This window comes from Elephas maximus, chromosome 12, assembly GCF_024166365.1.
Source record: "Elephas maximus indicus isolate mEleMax1 chromosome 12, mEleMax1 primary haplotype, whole genome shotgun sequence".
NCBI lineage: Eukaryota > Metazoa > Chordata > Mammalia > Proboscidea > Elephantidae > Elephas > Elephas maximus.
This window is the reverse complement of record NC_064830.1, coordinates 79,195,806-79,218,217: the sequence shown is the minus strand read 5'-3', so window position 1 is coordinate 79,218,217 and position 22,412 is coordinate 79,195,806. Positions and strand designations below refer to the sequence as shown.

At 46.8% G+C, this 22,412-nt stretch overlaps 1 protein-coding gene across 3 annotated transcripts in view; it reads left to right on the top strand.

Annotated features, from left to right (window-relative positions):
* The first annotated feature begins 1,404 nt into the window (after positions 1 to 1,404).
* TMC7 (transmembrane channel like 7) overlaps positions 1,405 to 22,412 on the top strand; it is a 66,220-nt gene continuing 45,212 nt past the window's right edge. For 2 of the 3 annotated variants that reach the window (XM_049903736.1, XM_049903738.1), the window contains exons 1-2: positions 1,405 to 1,550; positions 20,468 to 20,711. In XM_049903736.1, coding sequence (XP_049759693.1) covers positions 1,484 to 1,550; positions 20,468 to 20,711 — 311 coding nt within the window. In that variant the 5' untranslated portion in view covers positions 1,405 to 1,483. Of the gene's footprint in view, positions 1,551 to 1,958; positions 2,002 to 20,467; positions 20,712 to 22,412 lie in introns of those variants that run through there. The other variant, XM_049903739.1, reaches the window with a different exon arrangement.

Genomic DNA, 22,412 nt, shown 5'->3' with positions numbered 1-22,412 from the left:
CTTGTGGCAATTTCTCAGACTTTCTTTGTTTTTGATCACATTGACAGTTTTGGGGCTTCCTGGTGGCACAGTGGTTAAGCACTCGGCTGCTAACCAAAAGGTTGGCAGTTCGAACTCACCAGCTGCTCCGTGGGAGAAAGATACGGCAGTCTGCTTCAGTAAAGATTTAGAAAACAAAAAAATATATATATATATTTTTTATGAGGCAGTTCTGGAAACCCTGGTGGCTAGTGGTTAAGTGCTACGGCTGCTAACCAAAGAGCTGGCAGTTCAAACCTGCCAGGCGCTCCTTGGAAACTCTATGGGGCAGTTCTACTCTGTCCTATAGGGTTGCTATGAGTCGGAATGACTCCACAGCACTGGGTTTGGTTTTATGAGGCAGTTCTACTCTGTCCGATAAGGTCGCTGGGAGTCAGAATTGACTCAACGACAATGGCTGACAGCCTTGAGGTGTCTGGGCAGGTATTCTGTAGACTGTTCCTCAGTCGAGTTTGTCTGGTGTTTGTCATGTGATAAGGCTGTAGTTATTGGTTTTGGGGAGAAGACCACAGAGGGAAAGTGCCGTTTATATTACAGCATATCAAGGGTATGTTCTATCAACATGGCTTATCACTGTTGCTGTTAACCGTGACACTCTGGCTGAGGAAGTGTTCGGCAGGTATTATGTACTATAAAGTTATGCCCCACCTCCTTGTACACTGTACTCTGTTAGAAAATCACTATACACAGCCCACAGTTAAAAAGAGTGGGGCGTTATGCTCCGCCTCCTTGACTGTGGAGTATCTACATAAATTACTTGGGGTTCTGCACAGATTTGTCTACACTCTCCTATTTGTTCAATCAACCATTTATTGATATCAGGCAATTATTTTTCTTTATTTTGTTTTAAATTGTACATGGATAGATTTATAGAGATCAGGAAGAAACGTGGAGATGGTGTACAATTTAAAAGAGCAATATGGTATAAAGTGAAAATCACCCGTTCCCACTTGGCCTCTTGGCCTCCCAGCTCCCGACCCGAGGCAACCACTAGAGATACCTTACGTATTTACAACCATGTAGACATATATTCTTTTCCTCTCTGTACAGACGGTCACTGACTAGAAACACTGTTCCGCGTCTTAGTTGTTATTATTACTACATGTCGAAGATCGCTCCTCGTCACCGCGACTGGACGGGGCCTTCCCGGAGCTCTGGGGCTCTCCAACGACCCGACCCCAGCACCCCCATCCCGGCTCCCGGCTCCCGGCTGCGGGAGGCTCGCACCTGCCCCTGGGGACCTCCTTCCGCCAGGTCCCGGCCGCGCGCCCGGCCCCTCGGTGCGGTCTGCGGGCTCAGGGCGTGGGAAGGGCCGCTCCGGGCACCGCCCCGGCTTCTGTGACGTCGGCGCCGGAACCTGGAATGCCGGCTCCCGGAGGCCAGGCCGGCAGGCGGCGGCAGCCGGAGCAGGTCCGCGGCGCCTCTCCGGGCGCGGGGCGCAGCCATGAGCGAGTCCAGCGCCAGTGCGCTCCCGCCGGGCAGGCCCAGCAGGCAGCCCTTCATCCCCCCAGGTAGGGCGGCGGGACGGCGCGGGGAGGGACGGTGCCCCGGCAGGGCAGGGCAGGGCAGGGCGTGCGCTAGGGGCTGGGAGCTGGGGACGGCAGCAGCTCTCTGCCCACCTCACTGCGCTGGGCCTCCTTGGCTTTGTGGCAAGCGAGTAGGATGAGAGATCTTTGTTACTCCAGCTCTCCCTCCTCCAATCCATCCTCTCCGAATACAGATGCAGCCCGCCCTCCCAAAAGGAGCACTAGAACGGTAGGTCGGACCCTAGTGGATTTGCCTTCTAGTTGCTGTTGAAGGGATCCTGGGGGCAATCTCCAAGTTTATATGTTCAATGAAAAGATCGTGAGATCATCGCGATTCTGGTATCAGGTGCCTGCCTCCCAAACATTTCAGGCTTAACAGTTACACGGACTTGAGATGGAATTCTGCATCGGCTGTTTATTTGCTGTGTGACCTTTGGTAAGTGGCTTGCCTTCTCTGAGCCTCAGATTTTTCAGCAGTAAAATGAGAATAGGATGCTGGTGAAATTACCTGAGAGAAAACATGTGAAGCACCTGGCTCAGTGCTTGGCATATAAACAAACAAACAACAACAAAACATTGTGAAGTCCGTTACAGACTCATGGTGACCCCGTGTGCTACAGAGTAGAACTGCTCCATGGGATTTTCTTGGCTATAATCTTTATGGAAGGATGTCTGGGTGCCATGAATGGTTTTTGCTTGACTTACAGACCTAAAGGTTGGCGATTAGAACCCAGCCAGTGGTGCCCTGGAAGGAAGGTCTGGCAATCTGTTTCTGTAAAGATTCCAGACAAGAAACCCCTGTGGAGCAGTTCTACTGTGTAACATATGGGGTTGCCATGAGTTGGAATCAACTCGAAGGCAACCGGTTTGGTTTTGGTATAATCTTTACAGAAGCAGATTGCCAGGCCTTTCTTCCACAGCACTGCTGGGTGGGCTTACCCCTCCCCCGCAACCTTTTGGTTAGTAGCAAAGGGCAGACCATTGGCACCACCCAGAACAGGCACAATACGTGGAAGCCGGGCAAGCATTATAATCTTTTAAATTTTTTTTCTTTTTTATTAGGTAAAACTTAGACAAAGTAAGGCAACCAATCTTAAGTATACACCTAGTAGAATTTTTACCTAAATATAAACAACCACCACCCAGTCAAGATAAAAAAGTTGTCAGCACTCAGGCAGGCTGGCTTCCTTGTAGCATTTTTATCTTACATTGGGCCTTAACAAAGCACAAGACCCTGCTGTGAGTTGCATCTGCAGGGTTGCTTCTATTTCAGGGATTTACAGTAAAACATGAGTGCAGATTTGGGCACTGGGCTCTTCCGATTGAGTTGTTCTCAACATCTAGAAGAGACCCAAGCTCTAGAAAAGTGCTTAGGAATCAGACAACAAATCAGACCAGGCTCTATGTGAATTATTTTATGGCTCATGTATTTCCTTGGCTCCAGCCCTGTTTCCAGCCTTTCAGTAATAGCCATTCAGGTATTTTTCTAGTTGGTTTCTATTTATCATTCTTTTGTGCAACACAATTCATTACGTTTAAGATGCCAACCCCCGCTTCTCATATGGAAGATGTGAGATTCATAATTTCTTATGCTTGAGGTGAAAGTTTATAGCACAAATCAGTTTCTCATTCAAAAGTTTATACACAAATTGTTTTGTGATATTGGTTGCAATCCCCACAATGCGTCAGCACTCTCCCGCTTTCCACCCCGAGTTCCCTGTGGCCGTTCATCCAGTTTTCCTGTCCCTTCCTGCCTTCCCGTCTTTGCTTTTGGGCAGGTGTTGTCCCTTTGGTCTCTTATACTTGACTGAACTAAGAAGTACGTTCTTCACATGTGTTATTGTTTATTTTAGGCCTGTCTAATCTTTGGCAGAAAGGTGGTCTTCAGGAGTGGGTTCAGTTCTGAGTTAGAAGGGTGTTGGAGTCTGTAGTCTCAGGGGTTCTCCATTCTTTGTCAGACTAGCAAGTCTGGTCTTTTTTTGTGAATTTGAATTTAGTTCTACATTTTTCTCCAGCTGTGCCTGGGACCCTCTGTTGTGATCCCTGTCAGAGCCGTCAGCGGTGGTGGCCAGGCACTGACTAGTTCTTCTGGGCTCAGGCGGGTGGAAGCTGTCGTTCATTTTGTCCATTGACCCTTTGGACTAATATTTTTTCTTGTGTCTTTGGTTTTTTTCATTCTCCTTTGCTCCAGACGGGATGGGACAAATAGATGTACCTTAGATGACTGCTCACAAGCTTTTAAGACCCCAGACGCTACTCACCAAAGTAGGCTGTAGAATGTTTCCTTTATGAACTATGTTATGCCAGTTGACCTAGATGTCCCCCGAGACTATGGTCTCCAGTCCTCAGCCCCAGTAACTCCATCCCTCAGTGTGTCTAGGAAGCTTCTATGACTTTGCCTTGGTCAAGTTGTGCTGATTTCCCTTATATTGTGTGTTGCCTTTCTGTTCACCAAAGTTAATAATTATTATTATTTTTTTTTTATCTAGTTAGTGATTTCCCTTCCCTTGTAACCATCAAAGATTGTTTTTTCTGTGTGTAAACCTTTTCTGTTTTTGGCTGTAATCTTTTTTTTTATTTTATTGTACTTTAGATGAAGGTTTATAGAACAAACTAGTTTCTCATTAAACAGTTAGTACACATATTGTTTTATGACATTGGTTAACAACGCCATGACATGTCAACACTCTCCCTTCTCAACCTTGGGTTCCCTGTTATCAGCTTTCCTGTCCCCTCCTGCCTTCTAGTCCTTGGACGTGGGCTGGTATGCCCCTTTAGTCTCGTTTTCTTTTATGGGCCTGTCTAATCTTTGGCTGAAGGGTGTACCTCAGGAGTGACTTCATTACTGAGCTGAAAGGGTGTCTGAGGGCCGTACTCTCAGGGTTTCTCCAGCCTCTGTCAGGCCAGCAAGTCTGGTCTTCCTTTTTGAGTTAGAATTTTGTTTTTCTCCAGCTCTGTCCAGGACCCTCTATTATGATCCCTGTCAGAGCAGTAAATGTATAAACCTTTTCTTGAGTTTTCTTAATAGTGGTCTCATAAAATATTTGTCCTTTTGCGATTGACTTATTTTACTTGGCATAATGCCCTCCGGATTCATCCATATTGTGAAATGTTTCATGGATTCATCATTGTTCTTTATTCTGCAGTATTCCATTGTTTCTTGAACCTTTGCTGGGTGTTTAAGGGACTCTCTAAGTGTCTTTTTGGGAGTCCTGGGGTTGTGCAAATGGTTAGCACACTTGACAACTAACAGAAAGGTTGGAGGTTTGAGTTCACCCAGAGGCACCTCCGAAGAAAGGCCTGGCAGTCTGCTTCAGAAAAATCAGCCATTGAAAACCCTGTGGAGCACAGTTCTGCTCTGACACACGTGGGATTGCCATGACTTGATGGCAACTGGTATGGTATGGTAAGCACCTTTTTATGTGTATGTATTGTAATTGGCCCCCCTATAGGGTTGCTATAAGTCGGCCATTGACTCGATGGCAATGGGTTTGGTTTTTTTTTTCTAGCTAAAAGGCCCTCCTCCCTCCTCCAACTACTAGACAGATGATGTTTCATGACCTTGTACTTACCGACATGGGTGGGAAGCACAGAAGGTACCATGTTTGTAACTTTGTAGCACTTTGTAAACAGTGACCTGCTGTATGGCCATCATGGGAGGACAGTGGTGGGAGGGGAAGGAAGGAAGGGTGTCTAGTTCAAAGAATAGGAAATATGCATCCTTCTAAATGATAAAGCAGATCATGCCTCCCCCCTACTAAACTGAAACTTTCCAGTGGCTTCCCACTGTTCTAACAAAACACCAGGCCTGCATGACCCAGCCCCACCTCCCCAGGCCCTCATCACCTAGCCCCTTTCTTAACCCGTCCTGCTCCAGCCACACTGGCCACCTTCTCATTACTGGACATACCAAGGTTGTTCCTGCTTCAGGGCCTTTGCATCTGCTGGTTTCTCTGCCTGGAAGGTACTTCTCTTTGATCTTCATATGGCAGCCTCTTCCTCCTCTTCCTCCTGTGGTCTCTATTCAAATGTCCCCTCAGAGAGGCCCTCTGGGGCCATCCTCTCTGAAGGAGCATCCAATCTCTTTACCCCTCCCCAGTTATCCTGCATATTCCTTCAAAGAAAACATTACCATATGAAGTCATCTGGTTTGATTGTTCCTTCCAGAACGTAGGTGCCATGAAAAGCAGGGGCTTTCTCTTGTTCTCCCAGAACCTAGAACAGTGCCAGGTATATGCCTCACCCTCCCCCTGAAAAAACAAACAAAACAAAACGACCCAAACCCATTGCCCTCAAGTCAGTTCCAAGTCCTGGTGACCCCATGTGTGTCAGATTAGAACTATGCTCCATAGGGTTTCAGTGGCTGTAATCTTGCAGAAGAAGGTCGCCAGGCCTTTGTTTCGAGGTGCTACTAGGTATATTCCAACTGCCAACCTATGGGTTAGTAGCTGAGTGCAAACTCTTTGCACTGCCCAGTGAACCTGCCTAGTGTATTTGTTGTTGTTGGTGCCGTTGGGTCTATTTTCAACTCATAGCAGCCCCATGTAGCAGAGTAGAACTGCCCTATAGGGTTTTCTAGGCTGTAATCTTTACAGAAACAGATCTCCAGGCCTTTTTCCTGGGGGGCCATTGGGTGGGTTTGAATTGACAACCTTTTGGTTAGCAGCCTAGCACTTAACCGTTGTGCCAACAGGACTCCTTTACTGACGAGTCAATTCCAACTCATAGCAACCCTATGGAACAGAGTAGAACTGCCCCATAGGATTTCCAAGGAGCAGCTGGTGTATTCAAACTGTGACCTTTTTGGTTAGCAGCCAGGCTCTTAACCACTGCACCACCAGGGCACTGCCTGATCTATAAAAGTAGTCACTAAAAAAAAAAAAAAAAAAAATTTTTTTTTAAATATGTCTTGGAGCCTTGTTGGCGCAGTGGTTAAGTGCTTGTGCTGACAGAAAGGCTGACAGTTTGAATTCACCAGCTGCTTCTTGGAAACATTATGGGGAAGTTCTGTTTTGTCCCATAGGGTCACTATGAATCGGAATTGACTCAATGGCAATGGGTTTTTAAATATGTGTTGAATGAATGAATGAAGCTCACCTGCAGCCGCTTTGGGAGCTGTAGTATTGAACTTGAACAAAAGTAACCATTTATCCTGCAGTGTTGGTTTATTTTTTCTCTTATCTGCTAAGCCCGCTCATCCTGGTCACCCATCACCCTTAAGATGTCAGGAAGAAATCTGGGCTGGTCTGGACCCAGCTGGAATACACACCATTTCCAGGCTCAGTTCTCTGATGAACCGCCCATCAGACTTGAGTAATTTTTATTTGTCCCTCTCTCTGGAAGAGGTTGAGCTCTGCCCAGCAGCTCAGGCCGTAATGAAACCCAAGGGCCCTGCAGTGGCTTTTGTGTTTGTTTTTCCAGGACACAGAGAATTTATAGCCGTAAAGAGAGGAAATGACTTTTCAGTGTTGTAACCTTTGTTGCTTTTTAAAAGAGCATTGTTTGGGCCTGGGACCACCCAGACCTTCTGCAGGGCTGTCCTTCCCTGAGGAGGAGGAAGGGAAGGGAATGGACCCTGAGCAGTTGCCATGTGCCAGGGAGGGAGCCCCTGCTCTCATGGAGCTTATGTTCATGTAGGGAAGACACTCCAAAGAACTCAAGAGAGACAGAGGGTAATCTTCAGCTAGGGGTAACTGCTGGGAAGAAAATAAACCACATGATAGGTGGTAGAGGAGGGAGGGGCCTGGTCAGATGGGTGGTCATGAAGGTCTCTCTGAGGCGGTGACTTCTCAGTTGAGACCCCAAGGATGTAAGGGAGCCAGTCCTAGAAGTGCAGGTGGAAGGAGCATGCCAGTGGAGGGTACAGCAAGGGCAAAGGGCTGGAGGTGGGAATAACCTTTTTTTTTTTTACTGGAGGAGGCCTCAGGCTGGAGCTTAGGGAAGGAGGAGAGGGGATGAGGTCAAATGTCCATGAGGATCTGGTAGGCAGGGTCAGGAGTTTGATTTTGGACTCTATACTTTCTTTGTTTTTTTGTGTGTGTGTGTGTGCTTTAAGTGAAAGTTGACAAATCAAGTCAGTCTCTCATACAGAAATTTATATACACCTTGCTACATACTCCTAGTTGCTTTGCCCCTAATGAGACAGCACAGTCCTTCTCTCTAGCCCATATTCCCCATGTCCATTCAGCCAGCTCCTGTCCCCCTCTGCCTTCTCATCTCCCCTCCAGACAGGAGGTGCCCACATACTCTCATGTACCTACTTGAGCCCAGAAGCTCACTCCTCACCAGTATCATTTTCTATCTTATAGTCCAGTCCAATCCCTGTCTGAAGAGTTGGTTTTGGGAATGGTTCCTAACTTGGGCTAACAGAAGGTCTTGGGAACCATGACCTCTGAGGTCCTTCTAGCCTCAGTCAGACTGTTAAGCCTGGTCTTTTTTATGAGAATTTGAGGTCTGCATCCCACTGCTCTCCTGCTTCATCAGGGTTTCTCTGTTGTGTTCCCTGTCAGGGCAGTCATCAGTTGTAGCTAGGCACCATCTAGTTCTTCCTGTCTCAGGCTGGTGTCTGTGATTTATGTGGCCCTTCTGTCTCTTGGGCTCATAATTACCTTGTATCTTTGGTGTTCTTCATTTTCCTTTTGCTCAAGTGGGTTGAGACCAATTGATGCATCTTAGATGGCCACTTGCTAGTGGCATTAACTTTCTTTAATGACTCATAGCAACTCATTTTCTTGTTGTTGTGTGTCGTCAAGTCAATTCCAACTCAAAGCGACCCTGTAGGACATAGTAGAACTGCCCCGTAGGGCTTCCTAGGCTATAATCTTTACATGAGCAGATTGCCAGGTCTTTTCTACCGTGGAGCCACTGGTGGGTTAGAATCACCAACCTTTTGGCTAGTAGCCGAGCACTTAACCATTGGGCCACCAAGGCCCCTTGCCCGTTTTACCCTTGTGGAAACTGAGCCTCTGAGAAGTTACTAGACAAGCTATTGACACAAAAGAATATTGATATGAATCTAGAGCTAGTGTGTTCGTGTATTCATTTGACGATTGTTTGTTGAATACCTACTCTGTGCCAGGCCCCATGCTAATTGCCAGGTGTTCAAGAGTGAATGAGACGTGGTGAAGTCTTTGACCTCATGGTTCAGACCATAGCTCCATCTTGGGCAAAGTTCTCTTCTCTGAACCTTGCACGTCTGCAAAATGAGGACATTACATAAGAAGTATCCGTGTATTAAAGTAAGGTGAGAATCCCAAGAGATAAATATGTGAAAAGTTTGGCATAATCACGCTGCATGGTAAGTGCCCAGTAAAGGCTAGTTGTTGCTATTGCTTCCAGGAAGGTTGGAAATTCCTTTTTTGGAGAGGTCCCAGCCAAGGCAAATAAATTAAATCTAGGATCCCTGGTGGCACAGTGGTTAAGAACTCAGCTACTAACCCAAAGGTAGGCAGTTGGAATCCACCAGCTGCTCCTTGGAAACTGCATAGGGTGGTTCTGCTCTATCCTGTAGGGTCACTACGAGTCTGAATCAACTTGACAGCAATGGATTTTTGGTTTTAGAGTGGGTTCAGCATTCCACATAAAGAGTAGCTTAGTCTGTAGCAAGATTCACACTACAAATTTGTTTTCCATTAAGTTTGTAAATAAATAATCAGTCATAGCCTGTGGTTGTTAGTTGCTGTCAAGTTGATTCTGACTTACGAAAACCCCTTTTGCTACAAGGGCATATAGCACAATGTGGCAGACACTGTTCTAAGATGGGGGATCTGCAGACTATGGCCCATGAGCCCAGTCTGCCCACCGCCTGTTTCTGTATGGCCCATGGGTTAAGAATGGTTTTTACATTTTTCAGTGGTTGGGCAAAAAAAAAAAAAACAAAAGAAGAATAATGTTTCTTAACACTTGAAAATTATGTGATTCAAATTTCAGTGTCCATAAATAAAATTTTATTAGAACACAGCCACATTCATTCATTTATGGGTGGCCCATGGCTGTTTTCCTGCTGCAATGGCAGAGCTGAGTAGTCGCAACAGAGATGGTATGGTAAATAGCAAATATTTACTATCTGGCCTTTAACAAAGAAAGTTTGCCGACCCTTATTCTGAGTGCTTCACATATAACAGCCATCTGACTGTATGAGGTTATCCCCATTTTACAGGTGGGAAAACTGAGGTACAGAATGGTCAAGTGAAGCCAAAGCTTGAATCCAGGCAGTCAGCCTCTGGAGGTTGCTCTTAACCACTGTGCCGTGCCATCTCTTCCAAAAGAGTCACAGTAACTGCTCACGGACAGCCCACCGGATGTTGCACTGGCTTAAAAACCAGGATACCTGGGTCCTGGGACCAGCTGGGGCTCTGATCAAGCAATTAGTCACTGCCCCCAAAGGCTCTTTGCTCATCTGGTCATAAAGCCTTGGACCCAGACAGTCCCTAGGCCCCACCCAGCTGCCAGATGCCTGACTCATGCAGGGCTTCCCAGCCTGGCTCCCAAAGCCCCTGCCCCGCCCCGCCATGATGCTCCAGGCTGCTGTCCAATAGGGCACCCACTAGCCACTTGTGGCTGTGAAAATGTAAATTTAGTAAAGTTTAATAAAATAAAAAGGAGCTCTGGTGGTGCATTGGCTAAGTGCTCAGCTGCTAACCAAAGGGTCGGCGATTTGAACCCACTAGCCACTCGGCAGGAGAAAGATGTGACAGTCCGCTTCCGTAAATATTTACGGCCTTGGAAACTCTGAGGGGCAGTTCTGCCCTGTCCTATAGGGTTGCCATGAGTCAGAATCCACTCTACAGCAACGAGTTTTGTTTTGGTTGGTTAATAAAATAAGTAGAGTCCTTGAGTGCTACGAATGGTTAAATGCTTGACTAGTAGCCCAAAGGTTGGCAGTTCAAACCCACCCAGCGGCACCTCAGAAGACAGGCCTGGTGATCTGCTTCTAAAAGGTCACAGCCTTGCAAACCCTATGGAGCAGTTCTACTCCGCACACATGGGGTTGCCATGATTTGGAATTGACTCGACGGCAACTAACAACAACAACAATGAAATAAAAAATTCACTTTATTGCATTCGTCCACATGTCAAGGGCTTAATAGCCTCGCGTGGCTAGCTGTCAGCGTATTGGACAACACAGATACAGAGTATTTTCATTGTTGCAAGAGGACAATGCCATTTGACAAGTGGCCACAGTATGCAGCTCAAGGACAGAAATAGCCACAGGGTGACCAGCAGGGTCCTGTTAAGCCTGAGTCTCATCATGTCACTCCTCTGCCCAAAACTCCCCCATGGCTCCCACCTCACCAAAGTAGAAACTGAAGTCTTTGGCTCACAAGACCCTGCACAGCCTGGCCTGTACTTTTCTCACGCCCTCTGCCATCGCTCTCTGCTTACTCTCCTCCAGCCACGCTGGCCTCTTTCCTGTTCCTGGAAGTGGCTGGGTACAGCCTCACCACAGGGCCTTTGCACTTACTCCTCTCTCTCCCTTGGACATTTTTCCCCCAGATAGCTTCCTAGCCCTTTCCCTTCCTTTTTACCCAGCTTTGCTCAAACGCCACCATCTCAGGAGACTAGCCTTGGCCGCTCTGTTTCAAGTTGCCCCTTCTGCCCCCGAGACCTCCCCACCACTCACCCCTGCCTTCATTACCTCCATATGCTTATCACCATCTGAAATACTCTGTTGTTTTATTTGTTGAATGCCTGTGTCCTCTAGCTAGGTATAAGTTCCATAAAGGCAGAGAATTTTGTATGTTTTTGTCAAGGCTGGAAACCCTGGTGGTATAGTGGTTAAGTGCTACGGCTGCTAACCAAAAGGTCAGTAGTTCAAATCCACCAGGCGCTCCTTGGAAACTCTATGGGGCAGTTCTACTCTGTCCTGTAGTGTCGCTATGAATTGGAATCGACTGGACGGCAACGGGTTTGGTGTTTTTTTCTTTTTGGTTTAGTCAAGGCTGTGTCTCTAGTCTAGAACTGTACTTGGCTCAGTAGTTGCTCAATAAATGTTTATGCATGACTGAGTGAGTGAATGAATGAATGGATGTGTAGGTAGGTGGGCGGCCTGCCCAGGAGTAGGGAAGTGATGAGTCCCTGGTGTGGGAGGTTTTTGAGCATTGATGGTGATGTCAGATAGCAGCCTCACCTAGATCCCGTGGGCTCTGAGCTCCTGGTTTAAGACCCTTTAGTATTTGTAAACACAAATTATTAGAGCCTGCCTCCTTATAGCTTTCAAAAACAGAAACAATGTCAAACCATAGACTATGAGTGGAAAGAAGTCCAGACAGTTTTGAAATTGATGGTCTACCTTGCCTTTTTGGCAATATCAAATTGTGTGCGCGCCTGGCGTTTTATCATTTTGCAAGAAAAAACAGCAAAGCGCCTTTCTAACAGGGCTGGTTTGTATAAAGCAGAAGTACCTGAGATAGGATGAATATGATAGGAGGTCAAATCTGTCAGTGTTTTTTTTTCTTTTTTTTTTTTTACCAGCTTTTATTTCTTTCTTGGAGCTATGGTGGCCCAGTGGTTAAAGAGCTTGGCTCTTAACCAGAAGGTCAACAGTTCAAATCCACCAGCTGCTCCTTGGAAACCTTCTGGGGCTGTCCTAATCTGCCATTTGGGGTTGCTATGAGTTGACGGCAATGGGTTTTTTGGTTTTGAGTTCTTTTAAGCTTTTTTTTAGTGTGAAAATATTTATCATCCTATAGTAAGGAATACTATTAAAATAATACTTGAATTCCTTAAATCTTGTTCTCATTTTTTGGTGCTTCGTTGGTGCACTAAGCACATGACTCAGTCTGCCTAGTGGGTGACCCAACATTGCCTGTATCCGCAGCCCCAAATCCCTGCATTCAGCAGGTACTTACTGAGTACCCACGATGTGCCAGGCTCTGTGCTAGATCCTGGGGATTCAGTGGTGAACAAGAGTCTCCTGGGGGAAGCAGACGGTCAAATACAGCATGCAAGGAAACAATAGGAAGGAAGATGGAATAAGGACAGGTGAGTGTCACCTCCTTCAGGTCTTTTGTTCAAGTGTCTCCTTCTCAGGGTTTCTCTTACCATCTTATGGAAATGGCACTTCCCTTGCCAGGCACTTGATAACTCCTTTTCCTGCCTTATTATCACTATTTGCCTTAGTATATATTTTACTTATTATTTGTATATTCCATGAGGGCAGAGATCCTACCTGAATTATTTTATCTTTATTTTTTTAAGGCTGTTCTTTTCCCTTGTGCCTAGAACAAAGCTTGGCAAATAGTGGATGTTTAATAAATATTTAGGAGTCCCGGTGATGCAGTGGTAAAGCGCTTGGCTGCTAACTGAAAGATTGGCAGTTTGATCCCACCAGCCACTCCATAGTAGGAAGATGCGGCAGTGTGCTTCTCTAAGGATTTACAGCCTTGGAAACCCCATGGGACAGTTCTGCTCTGTACTGCAGGGTCACTGTGAGTTGGAATCTACTTGACGGCAATGGGTCAGTAAATATTAGTTGAATATAGAATGAATGAAGAGCTGAGAGAATGAATGAATGAAGGGACAAACAAGCAGGAATGCAGGCATAAAGAAGTAGGAAATGATGTACCCACTGTAGGTTGTTTCAGAATTCAGGATCTAGGACGAAGGAGGTAAGTGCTGGTTGAAGGAGTGAGTGGAAGCTTGTCAAGGCGGGGAACGAATTCCATTCTCTCCCGAGTCCCAGCGTCCAGCCCGGAGCTGGGCCCAGAGAATGGCTCAACGTGGAGGCTAATTTCCACAGCAGCCTGGAGGAGGCCTGGACCAGATGACCCCGAAGGTCCCTTGTTACCCAGAGTTTCTGTAATCCTATGAGTGGGAAGAAAAACCCTGAAGTGAACTCAGCACCAAATACGGCTGGGCTTGATTCTTGGCAAGCACGCTAAGAGTGGTTGTTTTATGCCATTTAGATCACAGTTGGCAGGTATCCAAGTCCTGGGACTCTTCATGGTGTGGTGGGATTAGGTGTCCTGTGGAAAGAGCTGCCAAGAGAGTTAGGACCTAAGGATGCACTCCAGATGTGCCTGCCTCTGCCCATTCATTCATTCACTCGCTCATTCTTCAGATATTTATGGAGAACCTCCTCTGAGCAGGAGGGCTCTGAGTGAAGCCTCAGGGAGGCTTTGTCCCTCTTCTGGAAGATTACAAATGTTATAAACCAGTAGTAATGTCAGCCTCTTGCTCCCCCACATCTCCTGTCATTTCCCTATCATCCTCCCACCTAAATAATAAGCTCCTAGTTGCTGAAATCTGGCTCTAGTGGCCAACAGGTTCTAGGCATCCCTAGAGGGAGGTACCCCAATATCTGAACTATGCACGTGGTCAACAAGCAGCCCACTCACTGAGCACAGGACTGAGTGGCCCTGTTGACGGTGACACTTGCAGCACTATTGGCTGAACCAACTCAGGAGAACATCTGACAATAACCACAATAAGATGTTCTTATTCTCCTTTAGGACCCCTGTTGGCACATGGTTAAGAGCTCTGCTGCTAACCAAAAGGTCAGCAATTTGAATCCATCATCCGCTCCTTGGAAACCCTATGGGGCAGTTCCACTCTGCCCTGCAGGGTCACTGTGAGTCAGAAACGACCCAACAGCAACGGGTTTGGGTTTTTTTGGTATTCTTCAAGGATAAGAAAACCGAGGGCCAGAGAGGTGATGCGACCTGCCTTTCTAAGAAGCAGTAGGATCATGAGCCTGTCTTGACATTACAGCCTTGGTCAAGTCACCATGTCTTTGGGCCCCAGTTTCCTTGCTGAAAAGCCAGGGTGATGATACCTTCTCAGACTACCTCTGCAGGTTGGCGTGAGAAATGGGGTGATGTCATGCTTTGAAAAGTGTGTGGTGCTGTGTGAAAATGGGAGAAGGCACATTATAGTTATAAAAATAATGTTGCCTGAATTCAAAGATATGTTTATGTGTTTTATCTGAAGATGGAAAACTTTCCCAGGACTGTCTGATTTTTCCTTTTCAGTGATGGCTATTTAGAAAATAATAGTTTTCTATCAGTGATTGTTGTCATGAAATGTGAGTAAAACCTATTCTTCCTGTGGGGAGTATAATCAAATAATTACTTACTTTAGTTTGTGTGGAGTCTCAGGGTGGTGTAAACGTCTAATATGCTTGGCTGTTGACCAAAAGGTTGGAGGACCAAGTCCCCCAGAGGTGCCTCTAAAGAAAAGCCTGGTGATGTGCTTCCTGAAAAACCAGCCATTGGAACTCCTAGGGAGCACAATTCTCCAGCACACGTGGGGTCACCGTGAGTCAGGGTCACCTCGATGGCAACTGGTATTAGTGGTTAGCATTTAGGAAACATTTCAAATCCATGACCCCATCGAATAGATTCATGGTGAAGACACCAAGTTTTGTCATCCAACAAGCCTGTGACAGATTCCTAGTTCCAATACTTATTAGCTGTGTGAGCGGGCAAGGCACTTAACCTCTCTGAGCCTCAGCTTCTTCACCTATGAAATAAGGATGATAAAAGTAACTACTCAAAGAGTAAAGGATCGCTGATTGCACAGTGATTAAGGCACTTGGCTGCTTACTGAAAGGTCAGTGGTTCGAACACACCAGCCGGAGAAAGATGTGGCAGTCTGCTTCTGTAAAGATTTATAGGCTTGGAAACCCTATGGGACAGTTCTACTCTGTCCTATAGGGTTGCTATGAGTTAGAATCGACTCAATAGCAATTTCGTTTTTTTAATTCAAAGAGTAAGTAGTTCAGAGTATTAAATACGGGGATGCGTGTAAAGTACTTTGAACAGCCCTGTACATAGTAAGTGCTTCAGAAATCCTAACCAGCCAGTTGCCGTCAAGTCAATTCCGACTCATGGCGACCCCAGGTGTGTTAGAGTAGAACCGTACTCCATAGAGCTTTCAGTGCTTGATTTTTTTGGAAGCAGATCACCAGGCCTTTCTTCTGAGGTGCATCTGGGTGAACTGAAACTTCCAACCTCTCAGCAGCCAAGTGTGTTAACTGTTTTACTGGGTGTGTTAACTGGGTGCACCACCCAGGAACTTCCCATAAATCCTAGCAACTATTATCTGTGTTATTTGTAACTGTCTTCACAGTCGTGCTGATGAAGTCAATGGTATTGTGGCCACCATTTCTGAGATGAGAAAAACACAACTCAGAGAAGGTCATTGTCTTCCTGGGATGGCCTGGCTAGTGTGTGACAGGCCAGTGTTCCAAGCCAGCCCAGACTGCGGCCCTAGCCCTCTGTCCCTGACCTCACAGTTGCTGAATATTCACGACTCCTCACTCAAAGACCTTTGTTCCTTGTTAATAACAGTTCTTTGTTGCTACCAACATGGAGGAAGTGGCCCTGGGACCTTCAGGGCAAGGCCAGTGGCTTTCACAGAGCAACTCCCACTCCTAGCTCCTATACTTGATTTTAGGAATTAGCTGTTACTAATGGGAGTGTGTCATATCCTCAGAGTGTGTTGGGTCAGGGAGAAAGGGTTGAGTAGTGAGTCTCTGGCAGGCTGGCACGTGGGAATGGGCAGGGCCCCTTCCCGTGTCTGTGTGTCTGAACATGCCCATCAGGGAGGCAGTGGTTTCAGTAAATCTGCACCATCTGACTCTAGCCCCTCCTCTCCAGCCTTCCATCCATCCCTGCTCATAGGTCCTCCTCCTCCTGGGAGCTCATAAGTGCATTCACAGAGCTCACTGCCTGCCTGGCACTGTGCTCAGCGCTTCTACGGATATGATCGCCTGTAATGCTCACAAAAGGAGTCCTAGTATGGTGGTACAGTGGTTAAGTGTTCGACTGCTAACTGAAAGGTTGGTAGTTCAAACTCATCAGCTGCCCCAAGGGAGAAATGACCTGGCGACCTGCTTCCATAAATATTGTTGTTGTTTCGTGCCACTGAGTCAGTTCCAACACACAGTGACCCTATGTACAACAGAATGAAACACTGTCTGGTTCAGCGCACCCTTACGATCTTTGCTATGTTTGAGCCCATTGTCATAGCCACTGTGTTAATCCATCTCATTGAGGGTCTTCCTCTTTTTCATTGACCTTCTACCCTACCAAGCATGATGTTGTAACAGGACTGTTCCAAGCCTGCTCAGCGTGGCCACAGAGACACAAAACGGGTGAAAGCAAAAGAAGAGGCTTCATGTGGTTGGCCAAGCAAAGGAGCTCACTGGGACTTGCCTCGCCAAGATGGCTCCCAGAACCATAGCGCAAGGGGTTTATATGGATGAAGTAAATCAGGTCTGGGGTCTTCAGGAACACATTGAGGTAGGGCCAGCTTGCTGATTGGTCTGGCCGGAAAAGGTGTTCCTGGGGTGGTCCGGCCTTTTTGTGCTTGCTCAGTCTGAAACAGCGATGGGGGGAGGGGGGATCTTAGGCTCTGACCCCTCACTTCTGAAAACCTTCCCCCAATCTTGGGCCACTGAAGTTTGGTTCCGTCCGGTGGGAGAAGAATTCTGGGGTGACCCAGAGGATGGGGTCAATGGTTCTGTGCAGATGATTCAGGTGGGCCAGATCTAATTATTGCTAGTTTCAGCTGATCTTGTGACCCCAGTCTCATGTTTTCCTCAACTTGGCCAGAAATAGAAAGCATAACTAAATAAAGACATAGCTTGAAGACAGGGAGTTAGTTCCTGTATCACAGAAGATGGCAGGCACAGTCCTTTGCTTATTCAAGATGGCTAGTAGGATGCCACCAGTTTCAATGTCCTTCTTCAGGGACTGATCCCTCCTTATAACATGTCCGAAATACTTGAGACAAAGTCTTGCCATCCTCACTTCTAAGGAGCATTCTGGCTGTACTTCTTCCAAGACAGATGTGTTTATTCTTCTGGCAGTCCATGGTATATTCAATATTCTTTGCTTCCACCATAATTCAAAGGTATCAATTTTTCTGTGGCCTAGGAATCCCTATGGGGCAGTTTTACTCTGTCCTATAGGGTTGCTATGAGTCGGAATTGACTGGATGGCACACAACAACACAGCAGTACTCACATATAGGACTGAGGGTGAGACAGGGACAGAAGGCCAGACAGCCTCAAGACCAAAATAACAGGACTGTTAATCTGGGACTCTGTCCTGTGGGTGATGTTACAAGACAACCCACACATGCAGCACATGACGCACAAAGTCCTCCATATCTCTCTCAAGTTGTTTTTCAGGACCCCACTATGGGGGTGGCATCCTGCATATCTCTCTTGTAAGTTGTTTTTCAGGACCCCACTACGGGGGTGGTGTTACAAGATAACCCACATCCTGGACTCTGAGGCATGAAGTTCCACATATCTTCCCTACAAGCTGTTTTCCAAAGATGAACAGAATCAGCCGATTCCCAGGGCATGCGCAGTGAGGATGGGTGCAACCTTACAATCTTGTCAAGTGGCCACCGAGAATTGGCAGTGGTGACGTGACATTGTCCAAACTGACTCCACGTTGGATTCCAGATGAGCACATACCTAGTTTCTTAACCCCACTATCTCTCAAAAAGCCCCACCTTTTTCCCCCAAAAGCAATAAATAAAACATGAGATCCTTCCTACCTAAAACCCCTTTTATCAACTCCAGGAAAACCTCCGTTCAGGTAGAGACTGGAGGCTAGCATAGGCAGGAGTTCTCTCCGTCCCTCCCTCGCCAGCCCCTGCTTTTTTTTCTGTCATTAATAAACCTTTGTGTGGAACCTCTGAGCCTCTCCTGGTCATTCTTGGTCAGTAGAAGGCAAGAGTCTAAACAGGACTTGGTCCCAAGCTGGGAAGCCTTGTGCTGCAACAAGGGGTCAGTCCTGTCCTTGTGGCCTCCGGAGTGATCGGCCTTTTAAAACGTTATCAGATCAGACAGCATTGGCTCAGAGCCCCAGTGGCTTCCTGTCTCTGAGGTAAATTGAAGGACATACCACAGCTCATGGAGTTCGTCCTCTTCTGGCTCCAGCCGCCTTTCTGACCTCAGCTTTTCTGTTCTCCCCGTTACCTACCGCTGCTTCACCAACTACACCATCTGCAGTGGCTTAGGTCTGATTCTGTGCAGGCCTGGAGGAGAGGTCTCATTCCGCTCCACATGATGTCTGCTGGAACCGAGCATCCGTAGCTTCCTCATGCCTGTGGGGGTGTCTGGCTTGGAGGGTGTGGATCTTTGGGGGCTGGCTGGAGCTCTTCCTCTGGGGTCAGAAGTCTGGGGTTTTCATTCTTGCTGTGTGCTGGGCTCCTTGCTTCTCCTGCATGTAGACTTAGGGCGTCTCTCCACTTAAGTGGCAGCTCAGAGCTCCCAAGAGCACCAAGGTGGAAGCTTCCAGGCCCTTCTAAGGTTTAGGTTTGGAACTGACAGAGTGTCACTTCTACTGCATCCTTGGTTAAAGGAAGTCACAGCTCCAGCCCAGATTCAAGGGGCAAGGCCACACAAGGGCATGAACCCTGACTGGTGTCTTAAAAGAGACCACCAGGCTCCCCTTTAGTCACTCTTCCTCAAACACACTATACACACCCCTACCAAGGTCCTTTGTACTTGCTGTTTCTCCTTTGTCTGGGATGCTGTTCCCCAAATATCCACAGGGTTGCTCCCTCCCTTCAACCAGGCTCAGCTTAAATATCACCTTGATAGAGAGGCCATACCTGACCCCACATTATCAAAAACTGCATGTCACCTGTGCCTCCATACTCTGCTCTGGTTTTCTTCATTTCACTTATCACCTCCTGGCATAGCATAATACATGTTGTCTGCTTATTGTCTGACTCCTCTGTTCCCCCTACCTCAGAACATAAGTGCCATGTAAATAGGGTGTTTGTTTTGTTCACAGTCTCCCTAGCTCCAGGTCTGACATGTAGTAAGTGTACTTGTTGAATGAATGAGTATTAGAGATGAGGAAACTAAAGCTCAGAGAGGTTAAGTAACCTTCTCAAAGGCACACAGCAAATAACTTACAGAGCTGGGATTCAGACCCAAGGAATTTAGCATCTATTATTACTTTCTTAAAAAGTAATTGGTGACCGTTTGGTCTCATATAGGTGATTTTTTAAAGGAGCACAGTACTTAAGGGTAATGTTCATTATTTCTTGAGCCAATTTGTTATTTAGCTACAAGGTGACTTCAGGGGTTAGTTTTGGTCCCAGGTTTGAAGAGTATCTAAGGGCAATAGTTTTGGGGAGTCCTCCAGTCTCAGCCAGCCCAGTGGGTCTGTCAAAACCTGTATTCTTTCTACTACACCAGGCAGCAGCTGGAGTTAAGCTTTGCTGTGCCTTGAGCACCATTCTTAAGGAGGGCGGGCTTTCTTTAAAGGTGAGACAGGCCACCTGCAGTATGGATTTTATGCCTGATCAGATTTTATTTGTGGGAAGATCACTCTGAGTGGTGATTGAGTGGATACAGGGAGAGATCTTCACCTTGAATGTGTGTTCATGGAACCTGAGCTGGCTATGTGATCTGCTTAGACCAAGAGAATGCAGTGGACATGATACTCTTGACACAGTGCCTGGCACATAGGAAATGCTCGATAAATACTATTATTGTTGTTACCGCCATGTGTCTGCCTAGCACTTTATGCTTTTCAAAGTTTTATCCCATTTATCATTATACCCTATACTGTGTGAAGATTATTAGAGCAAACATTAGCCCATTTGACAAATACGGAGCAGAGTTTAGATAACTTGCCTAAGGCCGCACATTTAGCCAGTGTCTGCAGCCAAGCACTAGAACTCAGCTATCGTAACTTAAAGCATCTTGCAAACACATCTGCAGAAAGCGAACCCACTTGCAAGTGATTTCATTGTCCTGAGTGCCATCTGGGTAAATAATTAAGATCCAAATGCTTTTGGCCCAGGTTAGGGGCGATCTGCAAGGTTCAGTTATGATCTCTAAGATCCAAGTCTCCTGTACAAGTTTTGTTTTTTTGGCTCCCAAGCTCACTGGAATGAGTGACGGTTTTCTTTCCCTTACCCAGAGAGCCTCTCTCTGGACTCCAGCTGCTTCTCTTCTCCACCTGTGAACTTCCTTCAAGAACTGCCAAGCTACCGGTCCATTGCACGCAAGAGAACTTCCATCCTTACCCGAGACAAGCAAAGTGGCACTTTGCTGAAGCCTACAGACTGTTACAGGTCCCCCCTGGAGGAAGGAATCACTGAAAGCCTCAGTAGCCAGTCCATTCGAAAGTATGCACTGAACATCTCTGAGAAGCGGAGACTAAGGTTTGTTCTATAACCACCTGGAAGCCAGATGATGTATGTTTTGGGCAGAGGTACATTTTAGGCATGGGATGCATTTTCTGATGAGCTCACCTAATTAGAGCCTTATTATTTAGGGGAATCTAAGCTGTTGTGATAAAGAGATCCAAACATGTAGTAGCTAACATATTAGAGGTTTATTTCTCGCTCAGATAAAATCCTAGGTCCAGGTCAACGGAGGACTCTGCAGTCATTCAGAGACCCAGGTGCCATGACTTCCATCCTGTGGCTCTGAACACCACCCCCTAAAGGTATCATTGTTATTTGCACCCAGTACATCTAGCCAGTGGAGGAGTGGGTGCGTCAGTTAGCTATGGTGCATAATAAATCACCCCAAAACTTAGTAGCTTAAAACAATAGCAGTTACTCAAGTCTACAAGTCGGCTGAGCAGTTCTACTTTTAGGTGAGCTCACTCTTTCTGTGGTCAGCTGTGGGTAAGGCAGGTAGCCCTGCTGGTCTAGGCTGGGGGTGAGCTGGCTCTAGACTGGTCTGGGATAGCCTCAGCTGGGGTGGCCATCCCTGCCCCAGATGGTCCCATCCTCCAGCAAGTTAGCTTGGGCTTGTTCACATGGCCACAGCTGGGGTTCAAGAGAGGAGCTTCTAGCAGTAAAGGCCTAGGCTTGAAACGGACACAGCATTACTTCTGCGTTCTGTGGGTTCAAGCAGATCACAAGGCCAGCCCCTTGGTCTCTGACCAGGCAATGCCAGAGAAGGGGAGAGTAGATTTTGGTAGGTAGCTGGCTACCTCCTTCATGATCACAGAATTCAAAATATAATTTGTCTCATTGGTCACTGTGTGGAAGTCAAATATATGCAATTATTTCCACTTCTCAGACACCAACGAAATTGAAAGAATTCAATTCCAATTCAGTTACACAGGCCGCCCTTCTTCCTCTGACCCTGACCACCCAAAGCTAGGTCAGAGCTCATAAATTAAAGGGCGTGGTCCTCCAGACAGCCAAGTCTGCTCAAGACCTCAGAGGCCAGCTGCAGGCTTGGGAGTGCCCCTTTAGCTTCTGACATTTTGGTTACAAATTTGGGGGTTCCCTCTATGTCCTCAGCATACCAGCCATAAGCTCAGGGGTCCCCAGGCCCCTCCCCACTGACCTGCTGGCTCCCCTTACTCCCTTGAGTTCAATCATTCACTAGAATGACTCACAGAACTCACAGAAAGTGCTATACTTACAATTACAGTTTATTATACAAAAAAGGATACAAATGAAGAGATGCATAGGGCAAGGTCTGGGAGGGTTTGCAACATGGAGCTTCTGTGTCCCAAACCCTGGTGGCGTAGTGGTTAAGAGCTACAGCTGCTAACCAAAAGGTCAGCAGTTCAAATCCACCAGGCGCTCCTTGGAAATTCTATGGGGCAGTTCTAATCTGTCCTGTAGGGTTGCTATGAGTGGGAATCGACTGGACTGCAATGGGTTTGGTTTTTTTTTTTTTTTTTTTTATCCTCCCAAGCACATTGATATCTTTCAACAACCAGGAAGCCTGTGGGGCTTCTGTGTCCATTTGATATCACCAGGTGTTTCTTCTGGCCTGGCTACCCCCACCTGAGTCACCTCATTAGCATAAACCCTCAGGTGTGACCTGGAGTCCTTACAGATCAAAGATACTTCATTTGCTGGGGGAATTCCAACGTTTTAGAGATTATCTCTCAA